Source organism: Lepus europaeus, chromosome 14, assembly GCF_033115175.1.
Source record: "Lepus europaeus isolate LE1 chromosome 14, mLepTim1.pri, whole genome shotgun sequence".
Taxonomy (NCBI): domain Eukaryota; kingdom Metazoa; phylum Chordata; class Mammalia; order Lagomorpha; family Leporidae; genus Lepus; species Lepus europaeus.
In genome coordinates, this window is record NC_084840.1 from 38,799,734 (window position 1) to 38,814,656 (window position 14,923).

At 43.0% G+C, this 14,923-nt stretch overlaps 1 protein-coding gene across 1 annotated transcript in view; it reads left to right on the forward strand.

Moving 5' to 3' along the window:
• ACBD3 (acyl-CoA binding domain containing 3) overlaps nt 1-13,819 on the forward strand; it is a 52,197-nt gene extending 38,378 nt beyond the window's left edge. The window contains exons 4-8 of the mRNA XM_062210467.1: nt 1,783-1,941; nt 3,421-3,595; nt 8,028-8,214; nt 9,949-10,233; nt 13,312-13,819. Coding sequence (XP_062066451.1) covers nt 1,783-1,941; nt 3,421-3,595; nt 8,028-8,214; nt 9,949-10,233; nt 13,312-13,523 — 1,018 coding nt within the window. The 3' untranslated portion in view covers nt 13,524-13,819. The remainder of the gene's footprint in view (nt 1-1,782; nt 1,942-3,420; nt 3,596-8,027; nt 8,215-9,948; nt 10,234-13,311) is intronic.
• Nucleotides 13,820-14,923: the final 1,104 nt, after the last annotated feature.

Here is a 14,923-nt window from a genome sequence, read left to right on the forward strand (position 1 = left end):
TGATCAGAGTCGGTGAACTCGGAAGGCTTCCGTAGCCTTGGCAACTCAGGACGGGAGCGTAGGGTGGTTACTGGCGCCATAAACTAGAGTGTCAATTTGTTGGGTCAACAACAGGAGTCACTGTGCACTTGCTCCTCATGTGGGATCTCTGTCCTTAGTGTGCTGTACATTGTGGTTTGATGCTATGGCTAGTACGCAAACAGTATGTTTCACTTTGTGTTTCTGTGTGGGTGCAGACTGTTGAAGTCTTTGCTTGATATATACTAAATTGATCTTCTGTATATAAAGAGAATTGAAAATGAATCTTGATGTGAATGGAAGGGGAGAGGGAACGGGAGAGGGGAGTGTTGTGGGTAGGAAGGAAGTTATGCGGGGGGGGGGGGGAGCCATTGTAATCCATAAGCTGTACTTTGGAAATTTATATTCATTAAGTAAAAGTTAAAAAAAATAATAACAACTGTTATTACCATATGCGTTGCCAGTGCTACAGGCAGAGGCTTATTAGCCCACTACACTGCAGTGCTGGCCCCGTGACACACTCTTAAGTAGGTGAAAGTCTAGTCCCGGTTGCTCCTCTTCCAGGCCAGCTCTCTGCTGTGGCCCGGGAAGGCAGCGGAGGATGGCCCAAGTGCTTGGGTCCCTGTACTCGCATGAGAGACCAGGAGGAGGCACCTGGCTCCTGGCTTTGGATTGGCGCAGTGCGCCAGCTATAGCAGCCATTTTGGGGGTGAACCAATGAAGGAAGCCCTTTCTCTCTGTCTCTCTCTCTCACTGTCTAACTCTGCCTGTCCAAAAAAAAAATATTAAAAAAAAAAGTTTTTGACAGCTTGGGGTATATCCTGCCAGACCTTTTTTTTTTTTTTTTTTTTTTTTTCCCCTTTTCATTAAACACATTAACTGTCTTTATACATTAGGCCTTCTCTCCTTTTCTTAATGGCTTTATGACATTCCATGGCATTGTGCATTTCTGTACATGTTTGTTGAGCACTTGTTCTTCACACTGTGCTAAACCCCAGGAGTGTAATGGCGTGAGATAAGCAGTCTTAGTCCTCATAGAACATATATACTGGAATGGGTAAGGCAGATGTTTTTGCTAAATTTATCACACAAATTTAATTGCAACCATGGGAGGTGTGTAGGAAAAGCTTGTAGTGCTGTGAGCATATTTTATAGGGGATCCCTCAAGGTACAGATATAACATAATGACTTAAATACTTAAGTATCTTACTAGTGGACACCTTTTTCTGTTGTGCAGCAATAAATCTATGGATGTTATTTTGTATATGATAAACCTGTACTAGTGACGTGAATGTGTTTCAGTCTTTGATGTGTATTACCACATTATTCTCAAAGGTTTTGTTAATATTCATTGGGAAATGAAGTCTTTAATTAGTTTTTTACTTATTTTTTTATTTGACAGAGTTAGGCAGTGAGAGAAAGAGAGACAGAGAGAAAGGTCTTCCTTTTTCCGTTGGTTCACCCCGCAAGTGGCTGCTACAGCCGGTGCATTGCGCCGATCCGAAGCCAGAAGCCAGGTGCTTCCTCCTGGTCTCCCATGCGGGTGCAGGGCCCAAGCACTTGGGCCATCCTCCACTGCCTTCCCGGGCCACAGAAGAGAGCTGGATTGGAAGAGGAGCAACCAGGACTAGAACCTGGAGCCCTTATGGGATGCCGGTGCTACAGGTGGAGGATTAACCAAGTGAGCCATGGCACTGGCCCCTTTAAATAGTTTTAAACAGTTTCATTTTGTAGGGCTCATTCTCTGTGTGTGCTTTACTATAGGAAAGAGGAGGAGGAGCGGAGGCGTCGTGAAGAGGAAGAGAGAGAACGTCTGCAAAAGGAAGAAGAGAAACGCAGGCGAGAGGAGGAGGAACGGCTTCGACGGGAAGAGGAGGAGAGGAGGCGAGTAGAAGAAGAGAGACTTCGGTTGGAGCAGCAAAAGTAAGCTTGTTGGGTGGCTTATATTTAAAATGAGAACTAGACGACCACACTGTTGTCCCCTGAGATTTTACTGTTATGTGCCTTGGAGTAATTGTGTGATTTGTATGACTGCGAGGTTAGAGAGTCCATATTGGCTAGTGCTTGATTTGTTAGCCAAGAGGGCCTTATCTTAAGCATCATTTGGTTGCAAAAAGAGGAACATACTAGAAAGATTAGGGATTAGCTGTCAGAACCCAGAGATTGCTTGGACCCACATGATCTCATCTTTATTTCCATTTGCTGCCTTATTCCTGTTCTCTACAAATTGTCACACTCTGTTTCGGTATATACAAGGCTGTCTGAGCCTGGATTTATTTGGTGTGTTTCCATACATTTGACAGAGACTGGCTAGAATCTGAGAGACCCAGTTAAATTCTGAGTACAGAGAATCCTGTTGACTTGGTCTGTATCAAGTATCCATCTCTAGTCCATGGTACAGTACTTTAAGGCCAAGTATCTTATTCAGTAATGACTGAGAACAGCTGTCCCAGGAGAGACTGGGTCTTCAAGGGGGAGCTGTGAGTACAAGGAGGAAGTGATTAGCATCTGTAACAAGGCCTGGTATACAAGGTAAACCAGAGAACATGAGAGTCCATTGGATTTTCTTCATTATTTTTGGATAGTTCTTCTGAAGAAGCTTCAGACTGATCCAGAGCCACCTGCACTTAGGATAGACACTATGATTGCTCTCTCTTTCAGGACTGGGATACCCTAGGTAGACAAATCATGCTGTATTCAGGAGGTATGATTGATACTTTCTTAAGGTGGTCACATTACTGGGTTAAGCACATGTGGTTCTTCTATGAAAGAAAATAAAGAATTTTATTAGTTTATCAAAATTAAATCAGACTTTAAATGAAATAGTACCGATGCTCAAATTTTCACTGGCTTTATGCTAACCAGGGCTGCCCACTTGTAGCATTTTTTCTTTATGTGTTAAGTAGAGAAGCCATGAACAACAGTTATATCCCTCCTTTCTGCCATGTGTGACAACTGTTATCTTGCAGTAGTGCAAACTCTGGACTGGACATCCTGCATTCGAATGCTGGCTCCGGCATCTGCTTGTAGCATAACCTTAGCCAAGTCACTAAGCCCTAATGAACCTCAGTGGTTTGTTGTGAGGAGCAAATAGGTTAGGATGTATAAATGCTTTGAACGTGGTGTGCCACTTAGGAAGGGCACAGAGTTAGTGATTATGGAAGGGATGATGATGTTCTTAGTACTGTCCGCCTCAGATTTTCCTTGAAAAAAAACTAAAAATTTAGAGCAAGTTTATTTTCTTAAATCTTCCTTCAGGGCTTGGGACACATGCTGGTTGGTATACATCTCTAGCTTAGATATTTTTAAGAGTGACAAACCATAGCAATAAATAATGACATTTTATTTTGTCATTAACAGTCTCCGGTAGTCAGACTAGTATATGTTTTTTAATGTTTTTAGGCAGCAGATAATGGCAGCTTTAAACTCCCAGACTGCCGTGCAGTTCCAGCAGTACGCAGCCCAACAGTATCCAGGGAACTACGAACAGCAGCAAATTCTCATCCGCCAGTTGCAAGAGCAACACTATCAGCAATATATGCAGCAGTTGTATCAAGTCCAGCTTGCACAGCAACAGGTATGGTAGACACCCCCAGAATTCAGCCTTAGAGAAGGCTTTTAGTTTCATTGAAACTCAAGTTCTTTTTAGCAGTTGCCAATTAATTTTGCATTAGCTAGCTTCTAAGGAATAAAATAACTTTTAGATGGTCTTTTAAGCAGACTTTAGCATTGCACTGGCAATTACAAGAGAAAATAAACACTACTGAAGCAGCAAATGATGTAGCCATCCTCTTAAGGGTTTGGGGGAGTGGTAGGGGCCAGGTGTCATTACTGGGAGTCTGGCATAGATTCTGATAGTGGTGCTGGAACCTGAGGGCCTGGGAGGCTGGGCTTGGTGGAGGGACTCCCCTCCCCACAGCCCATGGGCCATTTTGGCAGAGCTACGGTAGGTCCATTTTGACTTGTATAGGCACCATGGCTGGGCAGTGCTCACCACAATACTTTAGTATTCCTCCTCCAGCTCCCTACCACCACAAATAGGAGAGGATGGTTTGTGCTGAAAGAACAATGGAACTAGGGGTCTGGAAACACTTGGATTCTGTTGTAGCTTTGCTTTAATTTTGTTTAGTTACTATTGCTCTTATTTTTCTTCTACTCTGTAGGAATAGAATATAAATCAAGGTACCTGTCCTATTAACCTCACAGGACTATCAGAGGAATATAAAATAAGTTATTCTGTGAAAATGGTCTGTATACATAGAGGACACTGATTTTACATTCATCTTTTACAGCCTCTAAATGGCCTCTTTTAAAAGTACTTATTTTATTGAAAAGGCAGAGAGAGAGAGAGAGATATTTTCCATTTGCTAGTTCATTCCCCCAACTGCCTACAACAGCAGGGAGCTGGGCCAGACTGGAGCCAGGAGCCAGAACTCTGTCTTTCTCCGTGGTGGATGGAAGGGATCCAAGCACTTAAGCCATGATCCGCTGCCTCCCGGGAACATGAGCAGGAAGCTGGATTGGAAGCACAGAAGAGCTGAGACTTGAACCAGCACTGTCATATGGGATGCAGGCGCCCCAAGCAAAGGCTTAACCCATTGTGCCCACGTTGTCTGCCTCATAAATGGCCTCTTAAACTTAACCTAAGTTTATTTAAATTTCACATACAGGTAGTTATCACCTGTCAGAAAATCAGAGTGAAAAACAATGGTACAGTATAGTTACTCAGCATTTCTTGTTATATGAAATAATTTTTGTTTTTGCCACATTCTTTAAATCCCTTGAAAATATGTATTCTTACCTAAAATACCTTTTTCTTTGAATCTTCGGCATCAGTGTGAAGTTAAAAGCACTGCAGGTTTTGTGTAATCTACAAGAGGAGGAAAAGGATGTGCAATGAGAGTTCATTCAAGATCAGTGGTATTTTTGAGGGCTTTATCCTCTGTCCTCTACAGCCTGTTTCTGCTTCATCATGCCATTTCCCTTTGCTGCTTGGGTACACTCTGAGATAAATTTTAAATAGGGTAGTTCATACACTGTCCTGTTCATAGGTCGCTGTCACTTTAATCAGAAGAATGTCAAGTAGGGCAAAACCAAGAATCCTTGAAATACTTGGAAAGCCATAATTGAGACTAAAACAAACTCAGCTAATTAAATTGATTGGTCGCCTCTGGGAAGAGAGGACAGATATTAAGAAAGGGAACTTCAGTCCTATAAAGTATTAATGTAAATATTGAACAAAATTCAAGTACTTGGGTCCTTGCCACCCATGTGGGAGACTCGACTCAAGTTCCCAGCTCCTGACTTTCAGTGTGGCCCAGCCCTGGCCATTGTGGGCATTTGGGGAGTGAACAAGCAGGTGGGAAAGCAGTCACTATCTCATAGCTCACTCGCTCTCAAATTTCCCACAGTGTAGAAAAGAGAATATGTAGGGGCCAGCGCTGTGGCATAGTGGGTAAAACCACCGCCTGCAGTGCTGACATCCTGTAGTTCGAGTCCAGGCGGCTCCACTTCTATGGCCTGGGAAGGCAGTGTAAGATGGCCCAAGTACTTGTGCCCGTTCCCTCACGTGGTAGACCGAGAGGAAGCTCCTGGCTTCGGATCAGCACAGCTCCAGCCATTGCGGCCAATTGGGGAGTGAACCATTGGATAGAAGACTTCTCTCTCTCTCTCTGCCTCTCCTTCTCTGTGTAACTCTTTCAAGTAAATAAATCTTTTCAAAAAATGAGAATATGTAAATAAATCACAGTCTGTTATATGTAGATGCACATTCTTGGGCAGTGGAGTTAAACAGAAGTTTGTTCGTTCTGCTAAAGAACTTCTAGAAAGGCTTCGTGGCGAAGGACCATGTTTATTTCCTGTCTCATTCAGTAAACGTTCTGAACATGCTGACTTGTTTTGGTTGTATGCACTTTTTATGGAACCTGGCACTCTTTGTGGAAAATTAATGTTAACGTTACTGAAAATGTAGGCCATGGGAGAAGGTGTTACAAGTCAGAATAATGTACCCTTGCAGGAAAGTGTCTGGAAAGGGGTCCCATGGAGGATTCAGGGTGCAGATGTCTTGATCTGGTGTTGAGTACGTGGAGATTTTTAATTTACGAAAATTTATCAAGTGGTATAATTTATGATTTTTGCATTTTTCTTATACATGTGTTATAGTTAAATTTTTTTAAAGATTTATTTGAAAGGCAGAATTAGAGAGAGATCTTCCATCCACTAGTTCATTCTCCAAATGGCCATAACAGCCAGGGCAGTGCTGTCCTGAAGCCATAAAGCCAAGAGCTTCTTCTCGGTCTCCCACATGGGTACAGGAGCCCAAGCACTTGGGCCATCCTACTGCTTTCCCAGGCCATTAGCAGGGAGCTGGATTGAAAGTATAGCAGCTGAGACTCGAACCCGGGCCTGTTTGGATGCTGGCACTGTAAGTGGAGGCTTAACCTGCTATGCCACAGCACTGGGCCCTATAGTTATCAACGGCTTTACCTGCTATGCCACAGTGCCGGCCCTTTTTAAAAAAATTTTTTTTTTTAATTTGATATATTTACTAGAGAGGCAGAGTTACAGACAGAAAGATCTTCCATTCACTTGTTCACTCCCTAAATGGCCACAGTGGCCGAAGCTGGGCCAACACGTGGATGCAGGGACCTGAGCATTTAGGCCAGCTTCTGCTTTCTCAGGCCATCAGCAGGAAGCTGGATCAAAAGTGGTGTAGCCAGGACTTGAACCAGCTGCCACATGGGATGCTAGTGCCTCAGGTGGAGACTTAACCTACTACACCACGGTGCAGGCTCTCACTCCCCCTACCACACACTCTTTTTTTAAAAAAGAAATTTATTGATTTGAAAGGCAGAGTTACAGAGAGAGGTAAAGAGAGAGAGAGAGGTCTTCCATCTGCTGGTTCATTCCCCAGATGGCCACAATGGCCAGAGCTGGGCCTAACTGAAGCCAGGAGCTTCTTCTGGCTCTCCCATGGGGGTGCAAGGCCCCCAAGGACTTGAGCCATCTTCTGCTGCTTTCCTTGCCATAGCAGAGAGCTGGATCAGAAGAGGAGCAGCTGCGACTAGAACTGGCACCTATATATGGGATGCCAGTACTGCGGTTGGCAGCTTTACTTACACCCAGTTGGCCCCTGTTTTTGTCTACATTGATTATCCATATTCGATTTGTTGGTTACTTTGGAGGCCCATCATCACATTTTACCTGTTACAGGTTCTGCCTTTATGAATTGCCTTTTCTGACCATTTGTTTCTACCAAGTTTAATTTTCCTAATTCAATTTTTTTTTAATTTTTTTTTTTTTTTTTTTTGACAGGCAGAGTGGATAGTGAGAGAGAGACAGAGAGAAAGGTCTTCCTTTTGCCGTTGGTTCACCCTCCAATGGCCGCCGCGGTAGCGCACTGCGGCCGGCGCACCGCGCTGATCTGATGGCAGGAGCCAGGTGCTTATCCTGGTCTCCCATGGGGTGCAGGGCCCAAGGACTTGGGCCATCCTCCACTGCACTCCCTGGCCACAGCAGAGAGCTGGCCTGGAAGAGGGGCAACCGGGACAGGATCGGTGCCCCGACCGGGACTAGAACCCGGTGTGCCGGCGCCACAAGGCGGAGGATTAGCCTAGTGAGCCGCGGCGCCGGCCCCTAATTCAATTTTTATGTATTTGATTTTTATCAAGGTAGTTTTTTCCCATCAATTTTAATACATGTAACTGTGTTCAGATTTTTGTATTTAGTGGTTTTACATAGGGTTTATTATTCTAATTTTTCCTGGTTAGTTTTTCTAGTGATTCTCAGATCACAGAAATGTAATACCTGTAGTTGTCCACATTCTTTTCAGCCATCAGTTTGATATTAGACTACTCATAGATAGGATAAAAACTTATAAAAGTTTATTAATTTCTTGGAGGAGAGTACTTGGGTTGGGCGCAAGCATGGAGGCAGAGTGCACACCAAGACAAGTGTACCATTTGTCAGCAATCTTGGTCAGCGTATCTTCACTATTTCTTGATTTGTAGGCAGCATTACAGAAACAACAGGAAGTAGTAGTGGCTGGGGCCTCTTTGCCTACATCATCAAAAGTGAATGCAACTGTATCCAGTGATATGATGTCAGTGAATGGACAGGCCAAAACACACACTGACAACTCTGAAAAAGAACTTGAACCAGAAACTGCAGAAGAAGCCCTGGAGAATGGACCAAAAGGTATGGCATGGCTATGTGTTCTTGTAATTCATACTCTGAAGGACCAACATCAGGAAGTCGGGTTAACTAGTTTTCGAGAGCAATTACAGATCTGTTGAGAACTGAGCACTTTTTATTTTATTTATATTTTTTTGAGTCAATCTGATGCTTCTAGTGACCCTTAGTGCAGAAGAATAAATCAGATGTCTTTTATATATATTGATTCTCCATTGCCATGTAGCAAAATTATACCCAAGTTAGCGGCGTTCATTATTTAAAGCTACTGTTTCACACCACTTCTGAGGGCCAGGAATTCAGGAGTTTAGCTCAGTGTTTCTGGCTGAAGCTGTGGTTGTGTGAAGGCTTCATTGGAACTCAAGAACCTGTTTTCAAAATGGGTCCATTACGTGGCTGGCAGGTTGGTGCTGGCTCTTGGCAGGAGACATTAGTTCCCTGCCCTGTGAAGTCTTTCCATAGCACTGCTTATGTGTCTTTAACTCAGAGTGGCTGGCTCCCGTAGGGCATATAACCCAAAAGAGAATAAGGCAAAAGTGGTGGTGTCCTTTATGCCCTGGTTTTTGAGGTAAAACATCAGCATTTCCACTGTATTATATTGATCACACATACCTCACAGGTGCCTGAAGACCCCGAGGGTGAGGACCACTGGGGGGGCTATGTTGATTTTTTGAGATTAAGGTACCATGTTACTCAGAAGATAACTTAGCAGCTCATTCATCCATTCAGTAACTAGTTGAAGGTTTTCTGAGTGCTAGGGATGTAGTGGTGAAATAGAGTCACACACATAACATGAACATTTTACTAAGCACAAAGATGGAGAGGTACATTATAGTATATGAAGGAGGCCTCCCTGAGGAAGGGACAGCTGAACTGCGAGATCTGAAGCCAGAGGGCAGGCGTTAACTAAATACGGAAGAAGACAAGAGCATCTCAGTGACTGGTCAGGAAGAATAGTGTGATTCATTAAGAAATTTGGTTTCAGAAATCTTTGTCTTTAATACTATTAACATAAAACAGCGGCTGGCGCTGCAGCTCAATAGGCTAATCCTCCGCCTGCGGTGCCAGCGCAACAGGTTCTAGTCCTGGTCGGGGCACCGGATTCTGTCCCAGTTGCCCCTCTTCCAGGCCAGCTCTCTGCTATGGCCTGGGAAGGCAGTGGAGGATGGCCCAAGTGCTTGGGCCCTGCACCCGCATGGGAGACCAGGAGAAGCACCTGACTCCTGCCTTCGGATCAGCGCGGTGTGCTGGCCGCAGCGGCCAGTGGTGGCCATTGGAGGGTGAACCAACAGCAAAAGGAAGACCTTTCTCTCTCTCACTGTCCACTCTGCCTGTCAAAAAAAAAAAAAAAAAACAACATAAAACAGCTTCAGAAAAGACCTTGAAATCCCTTGCTTTATAGTCCCTACAATTTTGGGATACTCAGAGCTTGAGACAAAGGATCATTTTCTTCCAGTTAGAGAGTTTCCAACGTCATTCTTAAATCCTAATACATCGTTAGAATATTAGAAAAGTCAGTCTTAAGATTGTGGATTACATTTCTTACTTGAATTGGTTTGATGACTCCAAGCACCTGTGACATTGTTAAATTAGTAATCTGGGAGAGAGAGACTAATGGGAGGGCTTTTCTGTTTCTCTAACAGACTGTGTTATACATGGAACCTAAGTACAGCTGGGCAAGTGGTACTATGCAGTGTTGTTGCCTTTCTCTTCAGCTTTTGTAATTCCTGTTGCCTTTAGAATCTCTTCCAGTGATAGCAGCTCCATCCATGTGGACACGACCCCAGATCAAAGACTTTAAAGAGAAAATTCGGCAAGATGCGGATTCTGTGATTACAGTGGGCCGAGGAGAAGTGGTCACAGTTCGAGTTCCTACCCATGAAGAAGGATCCTATCTCTTTTGGGAATTCGCTACAGACAATTATGACATTGGGTTTGGGGTGTATTTTGAATGGACAGACTCTCCTAACACTGCTGTCAGCGTGCATGTCAGTGAGTCCAGTGATGACGACGAGGAGGAAGAAGGTAGAACCATTGTCCCTATTCAGCAGCTGCTGGGTTGTATGCTGACAGAAATGAAGCACAGTTTAGATGTCAGCCAGCATTTTGCTTTCTGATTAATACTTCATGGACAGGGAACAGCCTCTTCATTAGTAGGACCTAGGCTGAAGTGGTTGTGAGAGAGGCCAGCCTCCTATAGAAAGACTGGTCTCTGAACATGAATTTTTCTAAGTTCCAGGAAAGTCTGTTAGGCAATTTGTAATTTTATGCTTTCTGAATGCCATTTCACTTCCAGCTTTGTGTATTGAAAAGCCAAATATACAAGATCATTTTGAAACTTTTCAAAGGAACAAGTAAGAATTTGTCAATCCTGTAATTTATCTGAATTTGTATTTTTTACACAAGGGTAATTTACAAAGTTTGTGGAAAATATAATTAGAAGTGTGAGTTTATTTTGGAGCTTTTTAGGAGTGAACATACCTTTGTCCCATTTGAATGCTGAGCTCACAAGTTGCATTTATACATATGCCTTAGGAGGCTATTATACCTTTTTATTGGGAGTCCTTTAGACTTGATTTCAAATGAAAGAAGGGTACAATTTTTTGTTGCTTATTTGGTTTGGTTTTTCTTCCTTCCTTGAAAGGAAGACAGAAGAGATCATTTTCTGTGATGAAGTAGGATGGTGTAACCCCTTCTCCTGTGGGTTTTTAAAACTTTATGAGAAATTGTTTTAAATGAACCTCATTTATTTATTTATTTGAAAGGCAGTATCTTCCTTCTTACTGCTTCATTCTCTAAATGCCTGCAACAGCTGGAACTAGGCCATTCCTCATCCTGTTTTTATTTTTTACTGTTTCCGCGTTCCAAGTCTTTGTTTAAATTGATAAAAGGTGCTTTTGTTCATCTATATCAGTAGTCCTCAGTTTTGCAGATTTTTGAATTTTTTTGAATTTACGGGGCTTTTTAAAAAGGTTTATTTGAAAGGCAGAGTTGCAGAGAGAGTGATCTTCCATCTGCTGGTTCACTCCCTAATGGCCACAATGGCCAGAGTTGAGCTGATCCAAAGCCAGGAGCCTTTTATGGGTCTCCCATATATGTTCAGGGGCCCAAGCACTTGGGCCATCTTCTGCTGCTTTCCCAGGCCATAGGAGAAAGGTGGATCAGGAGTAGCCAGGACATGAACTGGTGCTAATATGCAGGCAGTGGCTTTACATACTGTGCCTCAATGCCAGCCATCAAAATTTGAATCTTGAGCTAATGGATTAGAATATTTTGCCGGCGCCACAGCTCAATAGGCTAATCCTCCACCTTGCGGCGCCGGCACACCGGGTCCCGGCCCTGGTCGGGGCACCGGATTCTGTCCCGGTTGCCCCTCTTCCAGGCCAGCTCTCTGCTGTGGCCCGGGAGTGCAGTGGAGGATGGTCCAAGTGCTTGGGCCCTGCACCCCATGGGAGATCAGGAGAAGCACCTGGTTCCTGCCTTAGGATCAGCGTGGTGTGCTGGCCACAGCGCGCCAGCCACGGCGGCCATTGGAGGGTGAACCAATGGTAAAGGAAGACCTTTCTCACTGTCCACTCTACCTGTCAAAAAAAATTTTTTTTTCACATGGATTTTTTTTAAAAAAGCTTAGAAAGCATATGTACAAGGAAGAAACAAATCTTCCATCCACTGGTTTACTCCCCAATGACCACAATACCGTGGCTTGGGTCAGGCTATAACCAGAAGCCAGGAACTCCATCTGGGTCTCCCATGTGGATGGCAGAAACCCAGGTACTTGGGTCATCATCTGGTACCTCCCAAGCTCATTAGCAGGAAGCTGGATTGGAAGTAGAGGAGCTAGGACTTGATTCCAGGCACTCTGACATGGGATGTTGTATCCCAAGTGGCAGCTTAACCTGCTGTGCCACAACACTTGCCCTCCGTGGATGTAGGCAATAGTGAACATTTTGAATGGCTCTATACTTCTCATTTGCATGTGAAAGATGTTTAATTATAGGTATCATTACAGTTGTTTTTTTTTTTTTTTTAAAGAGAGCTGGATCGGAAGAAGAGCCCATATGGGATGTCAGCACTTTAGGCCAGGGCGTTAACCCGCTGTGCCACAGCACCGGCCCCTGTATTATTACAGTTTTAAAGCAGACCTGATTTGGACCTACTTTTATAAAATCTACACTTAAGTTTTATTTGAAATGCAATTACAGAAAGAGAGGTCTTCCATTGTCTGGTTCAGTCCAAAGCAAGGAGCATGGAACTCCATCCAGATCTCCCACGTGGGTGGCAGGGGCCCACATACTTGGAGCATTTTCTACTGCTTTCCCAGACACATTATCAGGGAGCTTAGTTGGGATATATGGTGCCAGCATCACAGGTGGTGACTTAATGTGCTATACCACAACTAAGATTTTCTTAATTTTTATCTAATGTTCCAGGATGCCACATTATAGTTGGTTTATCTCCTGAAACTCCTTACAATGGTCATTGACTAGTGTCAGCACCAGAATGCCACCCTGCCATATTTTAAACCTGAAAGTTTTGCACTTTGTATTCCCTTGATCCATTTGAGGGTGTTTATATTTAATGTTACACTGAGACTTTTAAGTTGGCTCATAATTTTTTTTCTTTCCTGTAGATTTCTAAAGGTATTTTTTCCCTTAACTGTATTACAGTTTATAGAACTATTATTGGGAATATTTAAAAATCAGAGCTTATTTTTTGCCATTGGATCTTCTCTGGTCACACTAAGAGCACAGAAAGGAAGAGCCATCATAAGTTACTTTACTTCCTAAGACAAGGAGGACTCTCGTTGTTGCGAAGGAGAGGATCAGAGCAACATTTCCCTTGTTCTTACTCAGAGGAGCGAGAATTAGGAATGGAATGCATACGAAAGAGGGAAGGAACTGAGGTTCAGAAATACGAGCGGTGGTGAGAGCACAGCGGGATAGGGAACACCTGGCTTAATTATTACATGCTGACATACATATATGTTGTAGAACGGTTTGAAAGAATTCCTAATAATCAGTTTTTCAAAGACAAGAAAGTTGATTGGTGCAGATGTGGTTTTCCTGGATCTGTTCATTGACTCATCTCTACTCTCCCTCACAGAGAATGTCACTTCTGAAGAGAAAGCAAAAAAGAATGCCACCAAGCCCCTGCTGGATGAGATTGTGCCTGTGTACCGACGGGACTGTCACGAGGAAGTGTATGCTGGCAGCCACCAGTATCCAGGGAGAGGAGTCTATCTCCTCAAGTTTGACAACTCCTACTCCTTGTGGAGGTCAAAGGCGGTTTACTACAGAGTCTATTATACTAGATAAAGATGTTATTTCAGAGTCTGGAGGCTAGGGTTAGGCAGAAGATGGCATTTGATTTGGAAATTTCTTGACTTTTGTGGATGGAACATTAGAGCCAATGTTTATCCCATTGATTTTGGTCTGATGCTTTGTGAACTCTTGTTGGGAGTGAGGATTTCCATAAGGCGCTTTTAGCATTAACTCTTTGGGTTCAAAGGGATTCCTCAGACTCCTCCAGCCCTCAGGTGCTGATCAACAGAGTCACTAGTGGATGCTGAAGTTACATGAGCTACATATTAACTGTTTAAAGTCTCCAAAATCGTTGACCCCACCTGGCTGATGGTTAGTCCCTTGCTGCCTGCTCCATGTGTTTTAAGAGAGCCCGTAGTTACAGTACCCTCGACTTTGAAATTGTACGTGCAGCTTTGAGTGAAGGTCACCATTTTTAAAATTTAAATACTGAAGACCTCACAGATGAGAAAAAAATTGCATCAATTTAATCTTGCTCTGAATAACTCAGATTGTTTCAGCCTTTGGTGTGACTTTAATTTAGAGTTATATTACAGAGGATTATTTTCTAAGATAATCTTAAACTCAGATGTTCAACCCCATAGATAATTGAAATATCAAGATATGTGGAACACCTCAAATGTTCTCCTTGGGGGAACCTGCACAGACTCTCAGGCCTTGTCTCTTCATTGGTTTTCATACTACCAGGAGCAAACAATTCACTTTTGTTTTGTCTTTAGACAGCATCTCAAATTGAAAATGTTTGCTACACAAAGCTTACAGTTAAGGACTTTATAAATTCAAATTGGCACCTACTGAATTAGAAAATACAGAAATATTTAAATATAATTCATTGTATGGGGAATAGCATTGCACTAAAATGGAAATCACTGCCAGAGGCGGCCCACTCTTTCCATTTGTACTACTACTTAAGCACTAACCCTCCATGGTTACAGCTTGGAATTACTTAGTAGAATTGGAAGTACATATGCCCATGTTTAAATTTTATAGCTTTAATCTATATTATGTCTTCATTGATGGAAAGAGGTGCATCTTTGTTTTCCTTACTGAAAACAAATACGGATTAATTGCCTCAAATTTGTATAAATGATTGGCTAGTCTAGAGATTGAGAAGGGTGGGTGGTATAGATAGAAAAATGACAAAGATGGCAGTATATACTTAATGTTATGTTATTACTGAAAGACTTAATTTTTAAAATTTTAAGTCGTAAGTCACTTCCTGTAGTAGGAGGGTTTCCATTGATTAGCTGCAGTAGACACAGTTCACTACAAATGGGCTGTTGGGGTTTGTGTGCTGCATTTATTTCTATTTTTTAATACCTGGTTTTGTATGTACCTAACTGTTTTCTTTTGGTTGTTCAGAAACTGGATTACTTTCTCCTTAGCAGTGCTTA